The sequence below is a fragment of the Mesoplodon bidens genome (genome assembly GCF_964165515.1).
Source record: "Mesoplodon bidens genome assembly, chromosome: 17".
NCBI classification, from domain to species: Eukaryota; Metazoa; Chordata; class Mammalia; order Artiodactyla; family Ziphiidae; genus Mesoplodon; species Mesoplodon bidens.
In genome coordinates, this window is record NC_138174.1 from 75028131 (window position 1) to 75053104 (window position 24974).

Below are 24974 nucleotides of genomic sequence, written 5' to 3' on the forward strand. Positions count from 1 at the left end.
GATGGATAGAAGGATGGATGAAAGGATAGATGGAAAGATGAATGGATAGATGGATGGATAGATGGATGGATGAATGGATGGGTGGGTGGATGGATGGGTGGATGGATGGATGGATGGATGGATGGAAGGATGGATGGATAGATGGAAGGATGGATGAAAGGATAGATGGAAAGATGAATGGATAGATGGATGGATAGATGGATGGATGAATGGATGGGTGGGTGGATGGATGGATGGATGGATGGATGGATGGATGGGTGGGTGGATGAATGGATAGATGGAAGGATGGATGGAAGAATGGATGGAAGGATGGATGGATGAATGGATGGCTGGAAGAATGGATGGAAGAATGGATGGAAGGATGGATGGATGGATGGATGGATGGAAGAATGGATGGAAGAATGGATGGAAGAATGGATGGAAGGATGGATGGATGGATGGATGGATGGATGGATGGATGGATGAGGGCTGCCTGGATGGACAGATGGGAGGGAAGGCGGGGAGGGATGAAGGAGAAGACCATATTTTTTTTCTTGGTAGTAAATTTATGTAAATTACACCCAGTCTGAGACTCTCATCTGGAAGAACTACAAAATAAATATGATCTAAATTTGCAAAGCTTACAAATTTATTAATGGCTTGTGCAGTAACTTTTCCTTTGATGTTTCTGTGGCAAAACTAGCAACAAATTAATAAAAGCTTAATTTTTATACAAATAGTTTTATTACAAATTTGAATTTTTAAGAAATACACATTTAAAGAAATTACACAAAAGGCCTTAGTAGTCTTAAAAACGTTTTGGAGACTTTTAGTAAAATGTCGTTTCAGGCACAGTGGTCCAATTCTGCTCTCCTGCAATGCATCCGCTCCCCTGCTGAAGTCTGAACACAACTCACGAAAAACCAAGGAAGCCGCCTGAATGTGCTTACAGGTAAAAATACTGATATTCTGATTTGACAGAGTTATTTCTCACACCAGGCTGCAGAATGAGGAATACTCATAAATGAAGGCCTTTTAAGTTTGTTGCTTTTGAAGTCAAGTCATTCAGTTTGTGATTAGTGTTTAAAACCCTGAAGATATTTCATACAGAATAAAAACAAGAAGCTCAAAGTACATGTTTTCCTGTAATAGACACCATATCCGTGAAGCCGGGTTTGGTTTTGGCAACACACAATTTTTGGTTTGGAGGTGAACAATGAAAACTGGTGTTTCACATTCAATACCCTAGTGTTTAAAAATCTCTGTTAAAGGACAACACAGGCTTTTAAAGGAAGAAACTATGTAAGCTTTATTTTAACAGTGGAAATGAAACTACAACTTGACCTGCCTAATTGCTGACATCTATATAAATTACTAAAATATATATATATTTCATTTCTGCCTACTTTGGGGACCATCTTTATTCCACAGGAAATCCGTGACTTCTGCGAAAGCAGCTGCATAGTACCACACAGAGCAGAAAGACCGAAATTTCTCTTTGGTGGGGCGGTCGGAAGACAGGGCTACTAGGCCCCGTCCTTCCCTTTGGAGGTTCCAACCATCGGCTTTACACGACTATTATTTGTACAGACCGAGGGACCTGAATTTTGAAACAGTTAGACAGTGATATCAACAGACGTTTCACCTGGGGTGTGAAATGGATCTGTTATAATACAAAAATGCAAATGGGCTTCGCCCAGGTTGGAAGGTCCCACAGCCCTCCTAGCACCCTTTGGTTTTCTGATGGGTCTCACTTCACACATCAGTGCACTGGACTGTAGAACAGACATATTTTTTATTTCATCAGAAGTGCCATTTGGGACTTCACTACGGGCAGCTTATTGTGGTCTTGAATTCTCCTTCAGCAAGTAGAGGCCAACGAAGCAGGGTGTGTTAGTTATGCAGATTCCTATCAGGCACCTTACAGTTTTCATACTGGACAGTGAGGTACACAGGATATATTTCTAGAGTTCGTTGCTGTTAGAAGAAGGAGGGAAGAGGGAGGAGTAGCACCATGTTGTGAAGTAGCTGAGGGTTGGCTTCGTTATGTTCTCCGCATGCACACTTGACAGCGACTGACATGCGTGCGCAGCTCTCCAGCCTTCAGGGTGGACGGCGTGGGCTTCCTGAAAGGCAGCACAGAAGTCAGGGTCACCGCATGGCTCAGGCCAGCTCCTCGGCCCTCCCTCCCAACAGAGATCCCCAAGGAACCAGCTTTCACCCTGCCTCTGAGCAGGTACCGCACTGGGGGCATCCCACGGCCTCAGTAACGCCTGCAAGTTATCATCTGCACCCATCCTCGGTCCAAGAGTACAAGGCGAGTGAGGGCACAGCCAGAGTCACCCACGTCTGTCTGACCCCAAAGTCTCAGCCAGTCCCCACCACAGACCCTGCCTCTTCAAACTATAGGTTAACCTTTTGTTTTCTCTTCTCAACTCGATTATAAACACCCCCAGACTAGGAAGATGGTCTTCTTCTCTGAGACACTTCACACACATCCTAAGTGCTCATGAAATCATTGCTGAATGACAGAATGAGCAGCAAATCTGGAATAATCGACCAGACCTCAAAATACATTCGTAACTCTTGAAAGTTGTTCACGCAGGTGGTCTGATTAGAGGCCAAAGACAGGGGAGGACATTTAGTGTTCCAAATGCTTCCTTTATCCTAGGAATTCTGTTCTTTGACTATTGGAGAAGTGAAGTCTGAACTAAAATGAGTACTAATCAAATCTTATTCAAATTAAAGTAGCCATGTAATAAGAGTACCTTGTCTTAAAATTGAGGTGGCTTACGTTAGCAACTTTGGTGAAAATCCTAGTGCCCCCAAATTATTTAAATTAATGGGATCTTTAGTTTTGTTTAAGAAGGCATTTCAGTTAATTGTACCAGGCTGCTGGTTCAGGAAAAAAAACCCAAAAAACACAAAATCCATTGTTACCTGTTAACCCTATAATGGGCAGCCCCAGGAGCTGGTGCTCATTTCGGTAGCTAATGGTCAAATTCTATCTGGAGAGTTGACGTCAAGTTCCCAGTTGCCTAGAAAGTCTTGTGTGAGCTACTAGAAAGGCACCTGGTAGTTTTTTGAGGCTTAGACGTTTACGAGTAGTGAGCATGTTGCTTCACCTTTATGATCTAAGCTAGAAAGAGACAGGGTCATAGCAGAGGTCCACAGAATTCTCTCCGAAAAGGTAAAGACAGAAAGGCTTATCTCCAGGGCTGAGAAGCACTGATTTGGGGGACTGAACAGGAAGTAATTGTTCAGCCCCATCGGCGCCCAGCGTCCACTCCAGCAGGGCTGCAGCTGGTACTAAGTACCGGACAGAGGCCTCATTATGTGTTCCCATCCAGTACAGACTGGGCCCCGCTCCAAACTAACTTCAAGGTCAACGGCCACTTGGGACCGTTGTTTTAAAGGTGAAATTTTGGTAATGGAAATGAAAGAAGAGGTTCTCTGTATCCATTTTGGTGGCCTTTGTGCTGAAATTAATTTTCATGCGCAGGCCTGAAAAACGGTCACTGATAACTCGCCATTGATAACTCCAATTCAGCATTATAAACACCATGAAAACCAAGGCTGTTCACTTCTCTCTCCCTGCTGGTTAAAGGTACAATGTTTTAAAATGCTCTGTTTGCAGATTTTAGTTGTGTTAATGATGTTGCCGTGGATTCATCTTGAAAAACTGAAAACTGGACTTTTTTCTTTCATGGCTCTTCAGCAATGAATGAATGAAGCCTGTCACCTAAGCTCTGCCTTTTTTTTTTTTTTTTGCGGTATACGGGCCTCTCACTGTTGTGGCCCCTCCCGTTGCAGAGCACAGGCTCCGGATGCGCAGGCTCAGCGACCATGGCTCACGGGCCCAGCCGCTCCGTGGCATGTGGGATCTTCCCGGACCGGGGCACAAACCCGTGTCCCCTGCATCGGCAGGTGGACCCTCAACCACTGCGCCACCAGGGAAGCCCCTAAGCTCTGCCTTTGAACATGGTCTTGCTTATCTGCCCATGTGGAACAGAACCAAATATCTGTTCCTATCCTATCCTATCCGTGGAAGAAGTCTTCCTAAGGATTGCTGAAGACCATCTTTGGGACTTTGCACCGGACCACGTGTATGGATCATGGATGCCTGAAATAAAAGCCACCGGGGGGGGGCCGAGGGGGGCACTTTACTTGAACATCTGGCTTCTTTCGATCGTGGCAAGCCAAAAGCTGTAAGCGTTTGCATAGTAATTGCAAGTCCCGCGGCCGTGGCACTCGATGAAGGGGGCGCTTCTGAACTCTTCCAGACAGGACCCAGGAGAGGCCAGGGCTTGGCCAGAACCTTCGGCTCCGGCGCTGGTGTGCTGCAGGGAGACAGGAGACGTGAGCCAGAGGTGCCCGCCCACCCCGACGGGCTTCCCGGGCCCCAGGGAAGAGCCGGGGTGCTCTCTCCCGGAGAGCCGCCCTCTCTGTCTCCCGAGGCCACCAGGGAACACACTGGTAGCCACGCCACCCCATGGCATCACGCCAGACACACCCAGTGCCAGGAATCAGCCGACCACTCCTCCCGGGGGCGGGAGGTGACTGGTCCAGGTCCACCAGCATTTCAACAAACGTTGTCCTCACTGCTTTCTTCTGGAAACACTGAAACCTCTTCTAACTTGGGGCGTGAGATGACAGCCAAAATGTGCAGAGGACGCTGGGACCAACTGATGTGACATTAGACTTTCTAAACAAAATTATAAGGGATCATCAAAATCCTTTGTTTGCTACATTAGGTAGCAAAGTCCTTTATTTGCTACATTATCCATTTTCTTTTCTTTAAGAAGAGAAAACTTAAACAAGAGAAAGAGGGAAAAGAAAGCTACTATGGTAACTGTTCAGTTGGCTTGAAGTACGCTCACCTGTCCTCAGAAACCAAGACATAAAATGAAAGATGTACAAATGGAAGATACGGCAAAACCTCTACAGGATGGCTATTACGGACATAGGAAAACTGAACTCTGGGATTTTAGAGCCATAAGGGACCTCTGAGGACAAAGCTAACGCCCTTGATTCCCAGAGGAGGACCCCAGGATTCCAGAACATTCCAGGTCACACTTCCCAGGCAAAGCTGAGATGGGAACAGGCCTCTGGAGGGTGCCAGATCCGAGCCCCTCAGCTTCCCCACAAAGCCCCCAAGCTCAGCAGTGATGGGATGCCTATTCTCCAGAATCTCATCATTTTGATTTGCTCTTGGTTTTGAGAAATTATGGGCAATCGTTGTTCAGATCTTTGTATGACACCCGGACAAGGGACGGGGAAGTGACAGAGAGCTTTCCTCCATTCTTTCTTTTTTTTTTTGCGGTACGCGGGCCTCTCACTGCTGTGGCCTCTCCCGTGGCGGAGCACAGGCTCCGGACGCGCAGGCTCAGCGGCCATGGCTCACGGGCCCAGCTGCTCCGCGGCATGTGGGATCTTCCCGGACCGGGGCACGAACCCGTGTCCCCTGCATCGGCAGGCGGACTCTCAACCACTGCGCCACCAGGGAAGCCCTTTCCTCCATTCTTTACTCCTTGGATCGAGGGCCTCTTCTGTCAAACTGAGACTCCATCTAGTATTTCTTAGGATAATGGAGTCGAAAGTCCAATCTGCCTTTGAGTCAGAGTTGTATGTTTACATCACTGCGAGTATCTTGACTTCTCTACACCGTAGTTCTAACCTTTTTGGCTTTCGTGATAAAGGAGTCACCATGCAGTATTTAGAATTATCAGAACAACTTGCTAAATTTTGTTGTTGCAATTTTTTGGACCTGTTGAAGAGTCTAAATGCAGGATCTTCAACCCAGGAAATCTCACCATCTGACTGGTGAGAATCTAATACACAAGCATTTGAAGAACTGCTTTCTTGGCAATTTCTACACTTGGAATAACTTACAGCAGAAAAACACAGTTAAGAGGCCACTTTCCCTGTCAATCAAATAACAAGGATAATGATGATTTGGGGGTCAAAGGTACGTACGACCTGGCCACACCTGGCAGTGTGACGATGGCACTGGGCTTGCAGTGGTGACGTGGGAAATGTTTGTGGAGGATCATTTACAGGGAGTGATTCTAGTGCAACCTGATGGTCCAAGTTCAGAGCTTCTATGTTTTCAATCAGTGCTTTAAACTGAGGCAATAAAATATATAAGAAACTACAACGGGATCTCAAAAGGGTGCTGTGTTTCCTGTTCTAATTGGCTTTTGGGAGGAAGGGAGCATCGGGGGTCTGGCATCTGGGGCAGCTGGGCGGTAGGAGAGCAGACTCATGTGGGAGGGGTGTGGACCCTCGGGCCCCTGACACCGGCCAGTGCCCCCGCTCTCTTCCTGACTCTAGCTTCTGCTTTTGGGCTTGCAAACATTTTAGTAAATGTGTACCCACCATGGGCGCACCCTCCTCTTCCCCCAGGGAGGCGCTGACTCGGAGTCTCATCAGGTCACCCAGCGACCCAGTCCCAGAAGAGGAGGGCTCTGAGCGGGAGCTGGACCCCCTGTTGTCCCCTCCCAGGGGAGCAGGCCAGGCTCCTGGGGACACTTTGCAGGGGGTCCCAGGAGCGAGGGAAAAGAGGTGGGGTGATTGTGGGCAGCTCTTTGGGGGAAATACGGAGTTTCCCCAGACACTTACCATCACAAAGGAGTAGCCAATCCAGAGCGAGGACCAGCCGCTGGGGCACTGCGGGATCTGGATGGTTTGGCTGTGCACAGCCATGACCATGGCCGGAGCCTCACACACAGCACACCTGGAAGGCACGGAGCAGAGAGGCTCAGCACAGCCGAGGCAGGCCTCCACCGGCTCGCTCCTCTCCCCATTATCTGCGCTCCGTCTCGCCACTCCATCTTTCTGACCCAGTGATGTGTTTTACCAAACAGATCAGGTGTCCCCTGCTTGGACTCTGAGGCTTAGGGTCTTCTCATTGGTGTGATAAGCCTGCCTCAGTATTAAAACATTAAGCTCAAAACCAGACCCAACACTTGTCATTTAGCCATCTACTTTGTAGCAGGAAGGAAACTGGAAGGTCAGGTTGTAATAGGGACCATCTCCTGAGGCGCTGGGGCTGCAGGAGACTTTTGTGTTCTCCTTTGTGTATTTTAGTGTCTTCCAGTGTTTCAGCAACGAGTGTGGATTTCAGCAAACACAATGAATGCTCAACAAAAAGGAGATGGTGCAATCCAAGGGCTACCACTTGCAGAACACGGCGATTTGTTTTAAGCCCTGAATCATCTTCAATGTAAGAAGAACATTGAGTGAATTATAGTAACTAAGACAGATAACAAACCCAGGGCTGGCTGTCCACGTGAGCCTCTTCTGGAGACTCTTTCCAGACCTGGAACCAACAGGCCAGTGAGGGGATTCTGCCCCAGGCCGGACTGGATGGCCCCCAAGCCAGGCTGGCTCGTGCTCAGCTGCTGGGACTGCACCCAGGAATAAATGACAGCAACACACAACGTTCTGACTCAGACCTGCTCTACTAAGCGACCCTGTGACGGTGGGGTAACGTTTTGTTGAAAACAGAAATTTAAACATCAGCAGTAAACTAATTATATTCAAGTCACAAACTGAACAGCGTGCTAACAATGCTGATAAATGACTATAAATGGTGTTAATAATTACACCTAGTTATGCTGGAACATTTGCATGAAAATGGATTAGGAGTGTGAAGAGGGCTGAAGTGAGTCATTCGGTTTTCCGTGCGTGTGTGTGTGTGCGGGCGCGCGCTATTTGCTATTTTATTCACACAAATGCAGATGAAGTAAAGGGCTCAGCTAAACAACAGTGACTGAAATTGGCCTCTACATCTGCCACCATCTGCCTGCCAGACACAGGAGCAGACATATAGCACAGAGGAAAGCGCGTCATGTCAGGCTCTCCCTGGGCTGGCGGATTCAAGCCGCTGCAGAGACGTGGTCTGGACCCCGTCCGATGGGTGCTAGGGGACAGAGAATCACAGATTTAACGAGCCACAAGGTCCCTTAAAATCCGTACACTCTCATTCCCCATATTACCTATGAGAATATGAGACCACGGTTAGTTGTGTCAAAAGGCAGAATTAGAACACAGCACCTACTCTCATACCAGTGGTCTTCAATCTAGAACAATTAAACAGTCCGTAGTTTTTGATGATTCATGTCTGCAGAGAGTCGGAAAGTGCTTAGAAAATTCTGTCAGGATGACAGCAGAAAAGTTGGTACTTTTTCTGCTTAAGAGGAAGGATTTTGTTATTAACTCTTTCTAAAATTAAGCTTTAGGACGTCCCCAAAAGGGAGACCTCGGAAGGAACCTGTGAGTCCTGAGAAGTCGTCAGAAACCACTAAGTTAAAGTAACCGTGGGACCTGGGTGCTCAGGGACCCAGAGGAATGGGCAGCATTATTACAAGAGGGGGTGTGAGATGTGTGTGCTTTCAGAGTAGAGAGTTAAAGGATGTGCCTTCCGAGGTCCCATCAGACACTGTGCATCTGTGGGTCAGTTAACAGGGGGACATGAAAACCCCGAAATGGGCAGCGCTGGGGTGTTTAAACAACTCATGGTAACGGGTCCACAGAGAAAAGCAAGTCTCAGACTGGAGGCTTCTCCTGGACCTGTTTCTGGAATGTCCTAAACACATCCCTGAGCCCTGTGTCCCAACCAAATCAAGGTCAATGTCAATTTTATCAAGATGGTAAATAGGAGACAAAAACGAATAATCATTTTCTACCTGTTGTCCAAGGAAAGCTGAACAAAAACACAAAGGTGGTTAGTGGTTAGTTTCTGTTCTTGTGCACCCAGCATGGTTCTGAGCAAGAAAAGTCAACACAAATCAGCCCACAGGGACCCCCGACACATGGGAAGGACATCTGTGTTTTGAGAGGTGCCTCTCTGGAAGTTACCAACGACTTTTCCCATTTTAAGACCCATGAGATAAGTTTTCTTACAGCTCAAAAGAAAAATCTTAGAAAGCTGTCGGGAGATATTTTGAGGTAAAGCCATCAAAAATCTGATTTTTCCAATAGGCATCTCCCAGCCTTTCAGGTCCAGGTCTATGAGGTACTTTCTTTTCACAAGACTGTTCTGTGAGGACCAGCCTTCCACACCCTGGAGCTACAGACCCCATAAGTGACCAGTCCACCCCGAAGTAGGTGGTGACCATCCAGTGATGGGTGGTCACCACACGGGGTGCTGGGCTGCTCCAAGCCCCCACCCCGTCCGCCCTCCCCTCTGACTCCAGACACCGCTCAGCCCACATCACTAGTCTTTCTTCCTATTCAAAAGCTGCTATTTCTCTAAAGGAAACGTAGAAAAGCTTCCGGTCTTTCTCACTCTCACTTTCCTAAGGAAAACTTGTCCTGCCTTGTCATTCTTTTCACCCTTTACTATCTTCGTGTGTAAAAGTAAAATGAGAGACTAGCTTCTCAGTCAAACAAGTTCGTACCTTTGCCACTTTTCTATTGCTTCTGAGTGTAGTTAAGGAAGCAACTTTTAATTAGAAGGAAAGAGGCAAAAGTAGGAAAATCGGGTACTTTTCGGTCACAATCATTTCAATTTCCCATTTTATTTCCTGCCAGGAAGACTCTTAGGGACCTGAAAACATACCCCAGACATTAATTAGTGTGGAAAGCACTTAATTTGGGAAGTCGCTCAAATGCATGCAATCTCAGTGGGTACAATATCACCTCAAGAGTGCAAAAACTGGTGGGGTGGAAGAGAATGAGAAAAATCTTAGGATGTACACGTTAATGTGCACGATACATCAGTATCATCTTTTATATGTAAAGCATAGACATACAGTATGTCCGCGGTGTCATCATTTCCTGGGGACTGCCTTACACCCACAGTTAAGTGCCACTGAACTGTACACTTAAAAATGGTTAAGACGGTAAATTTTATGCTATGTGTTATGTTAGTTTATGTTATTGTTTTACTACAATTGAAAAATAAAAAATTTTTTAAAGTTTCTTGGGGGTGATTCCAAAAAATATATCTTAAAAGACTCCTTAGGGAGATAATTATTTAAGAAAGAAAAAAGCTGCAAAGCTGTTCTAAAGTTTGCCGGGGACTCCAGCGACACTGCTGGTTCATGGCAGGGAAGGCAGCCACCCGGTGAGTCACACAAGATAACACATCTTGTTCCAAAGCCGGGCCTTATCTCACCAAGGGTTTGCACTAAAATTTTTTAAGACGATAACTGACTTTTACATCCAATTATTTGTATGGCTGATTTCTGTTACAAAACTCAGGCATCACAATTAGTAAACGGAATGGCAATAGATCGAATATTTGGGGGAAAATGGAAAAACACAAAAATAATCTCTGCCCTGGCTGTGAGCTGCTTTTCTCCGTCAATTGTATGTGTGCTCCGATGGGCTGGACTCACCTGCTGATGAAGGGCCTGATGCCCTCCCCGGTGATGGGCGCCATGGACATGGGCATAGGCTCCGGGGTGGACAGCCAGTACGAGTAATCATTTCGGGAGGCGAAGTTGCAGACATTGTTGATGTTACAGAAGAGGAAAGGCATCGTGCTGAACTTGCGCAGACAGCTGCCAGCCGTGCCTGGGGACGCGGGGAGAAGACGTTGCTTACCATTCACAGTCTGCCTCGACACAGAATGCAAGTGAGCTAGCTAATAGACATCTATCCTACACAACCGCTAAGGTGGAAATAAACATGTTTGCCAATTACAGAAAGAAGGAAATAAATGTACCCAACAGACTAGTATGATTGGAAATGAGCATTAAGTTCAATGCAAAGTGATCCAGGCCAAAGGGAAACCATCAAGAAGGAGCAGGATGAACAGAAACAAAGCAGTTCATCAGTAGAGAGAGACCTTTTCCTGCAACTGAATTCTAGAAGGAACGTAACGTGCAGCTCCTTGTACCACAGCTAGGAACTCACTGGACCGCGTCTTTCATGAAATGCCGAGCCGTCTTTATATATGTTGGCAACCTCAGTGAAAGGTAGAGGCGTATAACATTAAAACATAGTTTGGTGGAGCAGATCTGAGAGGACTGAGACGATGACGACAAACACAGAGCCCTCTACGGATCTAAACTAATAGGACAGAGGAATTGTGGGCAGGATAACGTGGACATTTTGTAAAACAGCAACAGTAAAGCTGCTCTATTTCATGACTATGAATGCACACTGTTACGTGTGTGCTCCAGATATCTTGATCCTACTTGATAATTTGAAGAAGAGGTCAGCAGTTTTATTAATTTAGAAGTTTCAAAGAGTCAGCCTTTACGTCTGCCTGGCTTCCCTTTAGTAGCATGGTGGCTGTTGGTAAGGATGGCCCACTTGGTAAGGACGGAGGGAAACAGGACTCTTTTCCTTGACTAGGTCTTGGTGACACTCTGAACCGCAGGACCAGAGTGGGAACACAGCCCAGCACCACCCAGCGCCGGACACGCGACGTGGAATGAACACACCCATCTGTAGATGCCTCACCCAAGTCCTGGCCGTGCGCCCGCTCGTTGCCTTGTACGTAGAGCAGAGAGTACCCGTGGTAGAGGATTTTGGTCCCAGGAGGACACTGGGGGTCGTCTGTTGTCTGACTGTGCCTGGTCACGAGGAAGCCGTGATCAACAGACGGGGTGCCTGGCGGACCCATGGATCCCGGCAACCCATCAGGGCCGGGTGGACCCGGGAAGCCTCTTGGACCTGAAAGACAGCAGAGAAATTCGCTTCCTCAGTTACAAACAGGCGAGACTCAGTACAACCACCACCTCCCTCGTGCCACCTCAGCCTCTCCTCTCTGCATTCCACCTGGAGATGTTTTATAAGCATGGTGCTTGGTGCAAAGCAGAAGCTCATAAACTCAGTCCAGTGAATAAATGAAATATGTGAAAATATAAATATATGAATAAAGGAAGAAAATGACATGACTCCATGCCTGTATTCATACAGCATTTGGGAGCTCCTCTGAGGGAGGATTATTATAGGATGATTAAAACAACCGTCTTTTAAGGTAGCTTCCCAGCCTCAGTGGCCCAAAGCCAGCATATGGAATCAAGGGTGGAAGGAAGCTCCCGTGCAGGGTGTCCTCCTGTCCCCCGGGCGACCACGCTGCCTGCAAGATGTTCACAGGCCTCCTGCTGGGCTGGGCCCTCTGTCTACTTAGTTGCACCCTCAGCCTTTGGCATCCCAGCCACGATGGGACCTCTGAGGTCCTGCTTCTCGGGAAGCAGATCAACTTTAGTCCATGCCAGTCAGTGGCCTTCTGGCCAACACGGCACATGCATCTGTTCCCCTTGCCCTTTGCTGAAATGGAGTGTCTGGGCTGCAGGCTCTTAGAAAACCCGATAGGGCCGTCCCTAGTGGCCTCCTTTCAATAACGTGTGGGAGGCACTGAGCTTTGATCAACATCTGTCCCCCTACACAGAAGAGAATGAGGACAACCCTTAGCTCCTCTGTGAGATCCTGTTTCTCCTAAGAAACAAACCTCTATGGAAATCTTTCAAGGAACACTTCCTTCTGCAGGTTTCCATATGCCTGGGCCTAAGGCTTCTAACCCGGAGATGCAGATCGAGGGTAGTGAGGTTGGGACGGCGCAGCAAACCTACCAGGAGGTCCAAAGGGTCCTGCCTCTCCTTTCTGGCCAGGGGCCCCATCAAACCCGGGAATACCCGGTGGCCCAGGTAAGCCCACAGATCCTGTCACACCTAAGAGAGGAGAAAGAATTCATGATCCGGTTGTGGAGGGCAATAAATAGGCTGTATCTTTTTCTTCCCTTTTGAAATGTCTTCTTTGGCCCCCTGAGAGGGAAGCACAGGGCCTCGGACTACAGGTGGGAAAGCTTTCCCAGAAAGCCAGAAGGTTAACACACACTCTGCAGACTGACACCCACACGGGGTGTGCCTCATCTCGGAATTCGGGGTTCTCCCCGGCTTCTTGCTGTTGTTCTGGTTCTTGTTTCGCACACAGTTTGGGGAAAGGCAGTCACATGGGGGTGGGGAGAGATCTGACGCATTTTCATTTTCTCAGGTGTTTCCCCCTCTCGGCCATGTTCTGGTGTCTCAGAAAATGTTTAGGTACCGGGTTTATTGACGTGGGTAGTTTTTTGTTTTCATGTGTACGGTTTATTCCTAGGTGGTTAAAACAAATTTTCATGGATGCTACCTTTCTACTCTAAATGTTTTCCTTCTTCTTTATCTTCCATCCCCACTCCTCAGCAATAGCTTCTGAAGTAAGGAGTGTTTAGCCCCAATAATCAGAAAGATTCTAGCTTAAGGTGTCCAGGAACCACAGGGATTTGCGCAGATCTTGGCCACTTGGGTAGAGCTTTGGGGCCGCTGTGGAGAACACCAATCCCTACAACTCTGGATTGCTACTTCCTGCAGTCCCCTATCTCCTGGCCGGGAGAGATGCTTTTCCCATTCCTTTGCCCATGTTTTTCTAAGTGAACATAGATGTACTGAGCTGCCGTAGCTTTTCTTGGATCTCTTTTTCGGACCTTGTTAGGCCTCTTCAGAAACTTCATGTGGTTTTGACATACACTGAAGGAAGGTAAGAAAGTCATCTTCAAATACGTGTTTACACAGTCACTGCCCAGAGGCTGTTGTGAGACACGCGGGTGAAGAGGAAACGCCGCCCGGGTCAGCTCCCTCCCGCCTCCACAGTCCTCAGCACAGCGCGGTTATTCCTACCTTGTTGTCCTTTGGGGCCTGGAGGTCCCTGAAGCCCTTTCAGACCTGCGGGGCCCTCAGGACCAGGGAGCCCTGGCTCCCCTTTGATGATGTCGTATGGACCCGGGGGACCTGGGGGGCCAGGAAGACCTGTGGGAATCAAGGCAGCCATTGGTCAATTTCACTGTCCACATTCAGGGCAGAAACAGCTTCTGACATGAAACCCAACCAAAGGCAGCGCTTCTCAAAAGTAGAATCACGATCAAAACCACAAGGGACCAGATCCTCACGACGAGACACACGGGTGTCTGCGCATCTCTATTATCTAACCTAAAATCCTGAATCCTCGGGACTGGAACAGACCTCGGGTTCACCAGTGTCAAATGTCCACTCAGATCTGGAGGCCTTGATGGACCCCTGACCCAAGGGGAAGCTCATCCCCCTCAAGGAACCACCCCTCACGTGGGGAGCTCCAACAGGTGAAATTAGGACTTTTTCCTCGTATGTATCTGAGATCTGCCTTACTGCACGCCAGAACCACTGGTCTTAATCTTTCAGCGCTGAGTGAACATAAACCTCCTTCTGTTTGATGGGTCCTGAAGTACACGGAGCAGCCACGTGAAGCTGGGGGCCTCGGGTCTACCACAGCCTCCCTTTCCTCTGGTCTCTCGCCCCTCACACGTTTCCCCATTTAGCTTCTCCCCGGATAATCCACTTCTCAGTGCATTCTGGTTGCTCACTCCCTCTCTTGAAACACGGTCTTGAAAACTAAACGCAGCCCTCGAAATAAGCTCTGACCCACAGAGGCTAGGATGGGATGCAGACTCCCTCAGACCACTTCCTCCTAAGACCAGCTGTGTCTCTGGAGCCACTCGGCACGTCTGGCTCCCCGTGGAGAAGCCAAGGCAGCCCCTTTCTTAGAAAGAACTCCATACTGTCCAGCCACAGTTTGTTCAGCCTGCAAGACGGATTTCGTTCCTGATTTTTACGGCTGATTTCCGTCTGCCCTCAGAGCCTGTGAGATTTTGTCTCTCACCCCTTTCCACTGGATTTATCTCAGGCACAGATTTAACAAACTTGACTTTCAGGACAAGTCATTGGTAAAAGTGTCAACTAGATTAGCCAAATATAGGAACCCTGCCAAGTGGCCAAAGAATTTTCATCTGCTGTTTTCTAATGACCAAATTCTCTTACCTTTAGTTCCAGGGAAACCTTGGTCTCCTTGGTCACCTTTAACTCCCTGAAGGCCAGGGAGGCCTTTCTGCCCTGGAGGAAAGTAAAACACTGTCTTTGCACAGAATTCCAAACGATAATCGTGTGTGTGTGAATACACACAGGATATACATATATGCACATACATGTACACATATGCTTATGTGTACATATACACACCTACATACATACACACATAAAATACACGCATACACACACACAGTGAACACATTTCCAATTTATGCACGTGGAAGAAAAGAACATTACTTGTATTCAGCTATGTAAAACTTTTGATGAAACTCTTCTTTCTAAAACCCAGAAGTCACATTTTTCCAAACATGCAGCAAACCATAAAATGGTCACAACCAGTGGAAGGGCACGTGATTCTGTTTTTGGTCACGATCTGGTTCCCACGTGTCCCCAACTAGACCACAAGATGCCTGCAAGCTGAGAACTTGTTGTATTCACCTTTCATTCATATGTACCTGATGCTGCAGTAAAAAAAATCAAAGTGCCTGGAAGCTGGTAGGCACCCAATAAATATTTGCTTCAAACATTAAAAAAATAATGAATGGCCCAAATCCATGACTTCTCATTGAGATGCCAATGATCCACTGATTCTTAGGAAGAAAATCAGAATGTCTTTATACTGCTATGCATGGGATTCTACAAACGGGGCAGCCACCCAGAAATGGCATTTTAATTTGAAGAGAACAGGATCTTGTACTGCAATGCTAGGTCTATCAACAGGAAAGCACCAGGGGCTGGGGGCTCTGGTGGCAGGTAAATGTGTCTTCAGGCAGCATCTCCCTTATGTCTTACCTTGAAACCCTGGAACTCCTGGAGGTCCCATGTCACCCTTAGCACCTGTAGCTCCCGGAGAGCCACCAATCCCCTAGACACACAAAGAGAACATCAGTCGGGAACGGCTCAGGAGACATAGGTCCCTCAAGCAACAGGTAGTCAGGAAGTTGGGAACAGCCCCTCCATGCTCTGAAGTAGCTCTGTGAACAAATGTTGCCTTGTGGCTGCTTAAAGATGTAAAAAGAGTGACAAAACCTGTGTGTGTGCCTACAGCAGGGAGCTGGAAAGGGCAGTAGCTTGCTTCAGGCACTCTGCCCCTTCTGCTTGTCCGCCTGTGTGGTACATTCCAGGAGCAGGTGTAAATCCTACATCCCGCTGTCCCCACCCCATAGCACGATGCCATGAACAGAGTCGAAACTCCCTAAACACTTGCCATGGCAACATCTCAATCTATCAACACCAAAGAACCTTTCTGGATGACTGTACTCCCAACACTCAACCACAGTGATTTTTCTTTAAAATTAGGTTCGCATCTTGTCTTAAAAGTGCTTTTAAATATGGAAAAAAACATAAAAAATACTAAAGAAGGATTATTTTCCTTTATAATACAGTGATGTTTTTGTATTTAAAAAAATATTATCTTAATTTCTAGATATTTCAACATAGTTGTTCCTTTCTCAGTATATAAAAAGTTGTAATGTTTCTTTGCTTTACCTTATTTTAAAAAGTGCCATAAGCAAAATTACATGCACAAATATATATCTATATATGTATACATATAATGCACATATATATACATAGAGATAGACACTGAATGGCGCTAGGAATAGGGATATATTTCTATGTTACTGAGGCTTTCTTTTTGCATCATTTGTATATAGATTTTTAAACCCAGGCATTGAACTATAATCTCCAGTAGGATAACGTTTCACTGTTGATAGTTTGTGTAAAACTAGATGGTAAAAAATTTTGTAATAGTTGCCTACCATGATACCAGTAAAGATGGCTGATTACTTGCCAGAGAGAGAGGGGCTGATTCAAGGAGGATCTGGGAGTGTGACACACATGTAACACACGTGAATACACACATACACACACAAGTATTATCTTATGATCCTTTGCAAAAACAAGACCTGCCAAGGGACAACTCACCGGCATGCCCTGGAATCCTGGGTCTCCCTTGGGCCCTGGAGCCCCAGGAGTGCCCGGCCAGCCTGGGTTTCCCTTGTCACCTTTCAGCCCATCAAGCCCAGGGAGCCCTGGAGGCCCCATGGGTCCCGGAAGCCCTAATGGGAGACACAGAAGTCCCATGTTTGAGGTCAGAGGGTGGTTTTATGTGTAAGTGTCCCTGGGCTGTGGTCGTCACCACTGCCACCCAACTGTCCCCAACTGTCCCCAGCTGTATACAACAACATCATATTAAGCAGCATGATCCCTGAAGACATCCAGGCAGGTCCTAGAAGGAAGAATTTCCTCCACAGGCAGTAAACGTCGATATAAACACCACAGTCTCAGAGTCAAGTGCCCTGCGGTCTCTGCGCTCAGGGGTGGCCGTGCCGTAGGGCAGCCACCTGTTCATGGGGGAACAGGTGTGACAGAAGGTCGTGCTGGTTTTAAACAACCAGCCACACGTGGCATTTGTGCTCCAGTCCTTTTCAGTAATGGCCCTTCTCCCTCTCCCTAACTGCACGTTCCTTGAAAGAGCACAAGAAAAGCACTGACCCAGTGGAGGCCCAGGTAAAAGGGGCCCAATGTCTTAAGCAGTTTCAATGGTAATAAATGTTGCAAACTTCTAAATAAAAAGCTCATTTGAGAATTTAGTTATTCCAATTTCTTTGACACTTGTGTATGTTTGTGCCTCTGTTTCAGTCCCAGCTCTGAACCTAGCGATACACCCTTACCTGGCAGGCCAGGTTGTCCCTGTGGGCCCCGGTCTCCTTTGCGTCCCTCCACCGCGTGGCCCGGAGTGCCTGGCAATCCCGGCTGTCCCTGTGGCCCCGGAGGACCCATGAATCCTTGTTCTCCTTTGGATCCAGGAATTCCTGGGCTCCCAGCTAAGCCTGGAAAACCCACGTCGCCCTTTGAACCTAAACAGTATAGACAGGTTGAGATCACGGTAAAAGGCAGGGAAGAAGAGAAATCCAGTGCACCAGAGAGGAGGGAGGGGCTTCCAGAAGGACCCAGGAGGAAACCGGAGCCGGTGCCCTTCTCTCTCCTTTTTATTAAATAACGTCCCAGACACCCGCCATGGCCCACCTGAAGAAGAGAAAGCTCAGGGTACAAAGAACTGCATCCATTCTTTACACTGTTTAAAGGTGGTGTTCTACGGCAAAGGCATTTGAATGTATGTGTAGACAAGACTGCAAGGTATGGCACTGCTGAAATTAAGGGCTTGTTCTACCAACAGGTGAATGAATAGACAACTGTGTTACAGCTACACCATGGAACACGACTCAGCAAGAAAAAGGAATAAACTCCTGACACAACGAACAGCACAGGTGACTCAAATTCATTATGCTGAGCGAATGAAGTCAGGTGAAAACGTACATGCTGTAGGATTCCATGAATGTAAAATTCTAGAAAACACAAGCTAATCTACAGTGCCAGAAAGCAGACCAGTGGTTGCTTGGGGTGCAGGTCGGGGTGGGGACAGGAAGGAGCAGAGTGGGGGTGACAAGGCAGCCCAGGAAACTTCGGGGGTGACGATGCATTCAGTGTCTTGAATGTGCTGATATTTTCATGGGTGTGTACATATATCAAGATGTAGCAAATTGTACACTTTAAATATATGCAATTTATTAGATATCAGTGATACCTCAATAAAGCTGTTTTAAAAAAAATTTTTAAGTGAGAGCTTGTAGGAAAAAACCCTGCATGTTTAGTTTTAAACATATTACCCCAACTTGCCAACAAAATGACAAAATTCTAGGATTGCTTCAAGGTTACTAAGAAAAAATAAGAAGGGAAGGAAACAGGGTCACCATCTAGAAGGATCGCTGGGCCCTCGTTGGGATTTCCCCCCGCCTCCGCCCCCCGCTTCACAAGGCTGTGAATCCAAAACACGCACGCCACACAGTGGTTTGCCGTGAGCCAGTAGAAGTGTCAACTCGCCTGTCCCAGACCCGTAACCTATCATCCACGTCCACGTGCTCCCTCGTATCTGCTCGCCCTGCTCTACCAGTACCACGTGTATCAGCAGTTCGTTGAAAAGGAAGAACATATTTAGCAAGTGTGTTACCTTTCTCTCCTTTGGCCCCTGGAAACCCTGGGAGTCCTCTTCCGGGTAGACCTACAAGATAAAGGTAAGAAGTCACGTTTATCTCTCCTAAAACAGCCGAGCTGCAGGAACCGCACAAAGCAATACCCACTCTTTGCACCAATACCATATACTATGTGCAAAACACAGAGAAATTAGTCCGTTGCACTTTGCAAGTAAACTTATATTACTACAGTTGTTCTAAGATACCCGCGACGGGATATATATATAATTTAGTACATTTTCCCAAGTACCTTGGAGCCCAGAACCATTACAGCATTTAGTAGAAACGATCTGTACAGATGGGTACTTATTTCCCATTACTGTCTGGAGGCTCACCAATTGGCTTCTCTCAGATGACTATCCAACTAACAGCTATTCTCAAAGGCAGTGCACAGAGCCAGTGATATTTGGGGCAGCAGACACCAGGGAGTCCACAAATGTGAGTAAAGTGTGTAACGGAAGATTCAAAGGGGGGAAGTAGGTGTGGAGGCATTTCTTATGGATTATTTTTATAGGAAAATGAATGTACGTAATATAAACCTAAGGCTCATAGAATGAAAGAAATGAACTTTAGAAAGAGACCAACACTAACAGCCATGGATCCCCCTGCATGCTTCTCCCCAGCACTATTTCCCTCCCTCCATCCCCCTGACTGAGGGCAACCTGTTTCAAATTGTTTGTGCGTCACCCTCTTGCTATATACGAATATTATTACGTATGTGATTGTCAACATTGGAGCTCGCAGCTCACACTTTTGTCCAAGTTGCGGTGCCCCCATCAGTAACAGGAGCAGATTCTGGGGACTGCGAATATTCCCAGGACCATTCCTCTAAATGGGGAAAGGCCAGGCAGAGAAGGCAGTGGTCTGGGCTTTCTACGGTGTCTCCTTCACTCACCACTGAGAGCTCAGGCCATTTTAAGGGTAGATGCCCATAAGTATTTGTGGAATAAATGAACATCCTCTTTCCCCTTTTCCCATCCAATCCTGCCCCACTTGCCCACATCGTTGCTTAAATAGCTGTAAGGATGTAACTTACGCCCAGCTTACACCCAGCTCCGGTCACTTAGCATGGAATGTAAGTCTCTGGGAGATGTTTACTCCAGAGCAGAGTCTCATTCTGAAAGGGAAATGGGAGCCCAACATACCTGGTTCACCCTTCTCTCCTGCCGACCCTGGGAATCCATCACTGCCGGGCTCCCCTTTCTGGCCGGCCGGGCCCGTGGGACCAGGCTTCCCAGGAAGACCTCAAAGAGAAAGGTCAGATCAGTCAGGCATGGAACCTATCACAGCACCGTGATCTGCATGTAAAATGCACCAGTCCTGACATTTTTCCAGGGAGCTGTCCCTCCCACCCCCTAGCATGCCCAGCTTCCCCGAGGTTACTCCAGACACCCCTTCAGAAGGGACCCTCATGCGGCAGCAACACCACTGCACAGTGACCCCCTAAAGCTGGTGAGAGTGGAGAGAAAGGACATCCATCTACCACGCGGAACAGGAAAAGTTTCTAGACCCAATTGGAACTAGCTGTAAAACCAGTTCTAGGTCTAACTGGTGGAAAGACCCTAGAAGTTCCCCTAGACTCAGTTTGTTCATCTGGAAATGGAGGTGTGAGCCCAGCTGGTCATCCAGAGGTCACCCAGCCTTGATGCCCCTTGGCCTCTTCTCCACAGGCCCCCATCTGTGTCCTAAAAAGTGGTCTCTACCTGCTTCTCCTTTGATGCCAGGGATGCCATCCAATCCCGGGAGGCCTTTGTCACCTTTTTCTCCAGGCAACCCAGGGCTTCCTAAAGAAAAACCAAGACACCAGAATTCCCATGACTTTGAGTTTCTCTTTGCCATCCTTGAACCCCGAGCTCAGGAGGAGGCCAGCTCACTTACCTGGATAGCCAACACTCCCTGGTGAGCCTTTGGGGCCCGGAGACCCGGGCATCCCTGGGATCCCACTGCTTCCTTTCTCTCCCTTCTCTCCAGGGCTTCCTGGAAAACCTGCTACCCCTTGGTCTCCCTGTGGGTGAAAATTGGGCCCATTAATGTTATATCTGTCCTTGGACATGTGTCTGGAGGTGCTTTCTATAAACCTGTGAGTGCAACGACTATCGCATGGCAGAATTCCACTTCCAGCTTTCTAAGGGGAGAATCAAAGCCCTCTGAAAATGGAGGAAAAACTAGAAACCCAGAGCCAAAGAGCAGTTGCCTGTTCTGCTTCTCATGTTCCTTCTCCATTTCTCCCCATGATATCGTGCTACCCAAGCTCTCAGCACGTCTCGGATCCTCCTTGGGGACACAGGCCATGAATAGAAGGGGGAGGCAGGGAGACTTAAAATCAACTGGAGAAACCGTTCTGTGTTATGATTCATTTACTGTGTGGAGATGCTCAGTAAACGTTCCTCCAAAGCCTTTCTGCGGGGATGGGTGGGAGGGCCTTCCGCGGGGATGCTGTTACCTTTTCCCCGGGCCGTCCTGGAATCCCAATGCCAGGCAGACCCGCCTGCCCTTTCTCTCCTTTTGTTCCCTTTTCTCCAGGTGAGCCAGGGATGCCCTGCAGGCCAGGGAGGCCAGGCACACCTTTTTCTCCAGGTATTCCTAGAAACACACACAATTGAAACAGAACGTGTGCTTAGCAGGTGCTAATGTTAAAAATAGGAAAGCGCCTCAACTGCCAGCCAAGAATGGACGGAAGTACACGTATCCCCTCATTTCTTAAGTTGTAAGAGATCCAGGCAGGCATCAGCCACCCAGACCACATTAGAACCATGCCAGGAAACGTTCCTCCTGTCTTTTAAAGACAATCCCGTTACAAAGGGAGAAAAAATACATTAACTGCTTAGCATGCTTCCTTTCTCAACAGCATTAAACATGGCTTCTATGTCTTTCGTTCCGTAGTCAAATCTCATTATCCGAATGAATCAGAGGGGGCGAGAGGCAGGCCATGGAGAGTAAAAGGGTACCTGCTCCCAGGATGGATGTGGGCAAACTAATTTATCCATAGGTGCCAGGGGAAGCAGGCATATGCCCGCCCCTGTAACTGACCCTCTGCGGCTGCTGGCTTGGTTGTTAGGGGCAGCTGTGAGTCGGTTGGTGATGCTATTGTAAGGAGAACTTGGATATTAAATTGCAGCCAAGGCCTGGGAGATTACTGCAACAAAGGGAACCCTGGTTGTTTTATTGCAACCAGCATCTGCCAGGCGGACTGAATGACAGGCCCAAGAGATTTGTTGCAAAAAGAATTTAAGAAGCCTTACTGCAGCCGCTGGGTGTTTACAGCTCAAGCAAAGTGACAACGCGCCTCGCAAAGACTTGGGAGGAGTGAGGGAGACAGGCTGGCTGCCCTGACTTCCTGCTCCAGGCAAGTTCTAAGAAGCAGTAGCACCTGGACCATCCGGGGCCTGAGCCTTCCATCTGCCGCCTCTGCTCTGGTCGCTGTCACCGCCCCAAACGCTGATGGCAAAGCCTGGGAGGCCAGCTCAGGACCAGGGCAGAGGAGCCCAGGGGATTCTTCTGAGCTAATGTCAAAGGGCTTTACAGGCATGAGCTGCTTGTGCTGATACAACCGAATGGAGAATTAATCACCTCCTCGACAGATCCAAGTAGACGGATCACTTGGAGGTAACTGAAAGTTCATAGTACACAGCCTGTGTTTTATTTTATTAAACTGTGATGGGTTTTGTTTGTTTGCTTGTTTAAGCAATGGCCAGAAGGTCAACCGAATGCCACCATCCCTAGGCAAGAGACCACACAGAACTGAAGATGTGAGTCTGTGTCAAAGACACGTCTCCCTGGATTACGTCCTCCGTGAAGCGGGTCTCCCCTGCAGACTCGTCCCACAAGCACCACACGTGCAAGCACTGGAACGGAAACTCCCTTCCTAAACCCCACATACCTGGCAGGCCCATTCCACCAACTGATCCTTTGGGTCCAGGAAGTCCCGGAGCACCTGGGGTCCCACTTATGCCCGGATCACCTTTAGGTCCTAGAATCATAAAGAGAAAAACCCAACAGGTCAACGCCCATGAAAACTGCCAGGTAACCTCTCCCCACACGAGCCCCTGCCGAGCTGGCGACCTTGAACTCCCTTCCATACCTGGCTGCCCAGGTTGTCCTGCCTGACCGTCCTTTCCAGGCACTCCTGGGGTTCCAGGATCTCCCCGGGATCCTTTATCACCAGTTGGGCCGATTTGTCCTGCACGACACACACACAAAAATAGTGACGACCACGTCTGCTTAAAATAAGACAAACTGTAGAAACACAGGTTGGTCTGACATCACGTGTGAAGAACCGAGTAACTCGTTAGACGCCTTCTCCCCCACCGAAGGTAAACGGTCCCCCGCGTTACCTTTTTCTCCTTGGTCTCCTTTCTGGCCCTTCATGCTGCCCATATCCACTTTATCCATGGAGCCCGGCTTGCCAGGAAGACCCACATCTCCTTTATCACCCTTGAAGCCAGGGTCTCCCCTGGGTCCCGAGCTGCCCGGGAAGCCGTGGTCCCCTGTCGAAAGAAGAGGAGGCACCGAGTGACACGTGGCCAAGGGCCCCCAAGGCAGTGACAAGTGTGCTGTTCTTTCTGGCCAGTAGAAGCAACTGATAAACAACCTATGAAGAACAAAGAGTCTGTCCAAAAGTGGCATTAAACGGCGAGCGTCCGAGTTACCCGGAAGACTGTGACAGCAGGGAAATGAACGATAAAGCCATTTTCTAGGACTCGTTGTTTGCTAATAATTCCAACATAGGAGACGTCACTTATTAGTTTAAATAATTGATAGTTTCTCTCCTTCTTAAATACCTTCACGACATCTGCTCATAGCGGCCCCTCAATTCTATACGAAAGAACAAAATTTTCCTGTTCAACTAAACAAATGACCATTTTTATGTCTCACATTTAAAGTCCATTTCTTTTTTAAAAACAGTATTTGAACCAATTTCAAATATCAAGATAAGAAATAAAAAGTAAGACTTGTAAACTTCCCCTGTTTGCTAATTTGATTCCAAAGACTCAGTTGCTGTGACTGTATCTTCGAATAACTAAAAATACCACCATTTGTCAAAACAAAACAAAAAAACCCAAAAACTCTACTATGCCAATAAGGAAACCCGAAAACCTGTCTTCTCTCTGATTTTTTGGCAGGGCACAGCCCTTAATCCCCATGACCCATGAGCGTCTCCTGGAAGAGGGGATCTTCCGGACCCTTGCTTGATCTTCTTTCCCAGGCATCTTGAAATGAACTATGATCTACGACTCTTGGAGAACTTCCCACAAGGCACTGGGATACAGACATGAGATGGGCTTTTCCGGAGTCACGGCTCCCTACCTTTTTCACCCGGCAATCCTGGCACACCCGCTGGTCCTGGCGAGCCGGGCTGCCCGGGGGTTCCCATGACGCCCATCTCTCCCTTGGGACCTGTGGCCGGATGGAAGGACCGTGAACGCTGATGGCAGATGCTGAGCAAGGGTCATGAACAAGACCAGGTGAGGCGTCTCCCCAGCATCCACTTGGGTGGAGTTCACAGGTCATTTACCTGGGAACCCGGGCTGTCCAGGTGTGCCCTGCTGTCCAGGGAGACCAGGCAGCCCCGACTGTCCCGTCAGGCCGGGGAGCCCCTGAGGCCCTTTGTCTCCTTTGGGGCCCGGCATGTCCAGGCCTGGGAATCCGGGGAAGCCCTTCTCTCCTTTCACTCCAGGGGGGCCTGAGGTGGGGAAGAGAAAGGGGGCGTCAGCAGGATCGACAGGGTGTCCTGCAGCGTCCTGTACCCTGTTTAACTGTTACTTTCTGCAGAAGGTGTGTAGCCGTGCCCACGTCTGGGGTAGAGCGGAACGGCTTCCACCTTCTCAGATAGTGGTATTTGGGGCCATCGGTGGGCAAATAACATCCCAAGACAAAGCCCCGCCTACCTGCCGTGAGCCGTCAGCAATTCCCACCCGGGCCCTTCCGCAGTATTCAGACCTAAGCCCAGCTTCTCCACGGTGTCTCTCCCTGACTGTCCTGCCCTGGTCCACCCCCTCTGTCTCAATTCTAGAATGATTATTAAAGGCAAAGGCAGCTTCCAGACATGAACTCATTTTGTTTAAGTTACCTACAACTTACTAAACCTCTTATGGAAAGATAAGATAGAGATACCGATCCTTCT

The 24974-nt window shown here is 48.1% G+C and overlaps 1 protein-coding gene across 1 annotated transcript in view; it reads right to left on the reverse strand.

The window, feature by feature from the left end:
- Positions 1-704: 704 nt before the first annotated feature.
- Positions 705-24974, reverse strand: part of COL4A1 (collagen type IV alpha 1 chain) — a 148383-nt gene continuing 124113 nt past the window's right edge. The window contains exons 32-52 of the mRNA XM_081215096.1: positions 24366-24533; positions 24158-24247; positions 23185-23337; positions 22932-23030; positions 22731-22820; positions 21294-21433; positions 20729-20855; positions 20554-20634; positions 19996-20094; positions 18829-18879; positions 17492-17677; positions 16743-16876; positions 15609-15681; positions 14769-14840; positions 13596-13724; positions 12513-12611; positions 11398-11610; positions 10326-10503; positions 6601-6715; positions 4147-4319; positions 705-2105 (exon numbers count right to left, since the gene is read on the reverse strand). Coding sequence (XP_081071222.1) covers positions 2024-2105; positions 4147-4319; positions 6601-6715; positions 10326-10503; positions 11398-11610; positions 12513-12611; positions 13596-13724; positions 14769-14840; positions 15609-15681; positions 16743-16876; positions 17492-17677; positions 18829-18879; positions 19996-20094; positions 20554-20634; positions 20729-20855; positions 21294-21433; positions 22731-22820; positions 22932-23030; positions 23185-23337; positions 24158-24247; positions 24366-24533 — 2552 coding nt within the window. The 3' untranslated portion in view covers positions 705-2023. The remainder of the gene's footprint in view (positions 2106-4146; positions 4320-6600; positions 6716-10325; positions 10504-11397; positions 11611-12512; positions 12612-13595; positions 13725-14768; positions 14841-15608; positions 15682-16742; positions 16877-17491; positions 17678-18828; positions 18880-19995; positions 20095-20553; positions 20635-20728; positions 20856-21293; positions 21434-22730; positions 22821-22931; positions 23031-23184; positions 23338-24157; positions 24248-24365; positions 24534-24974) is intronic.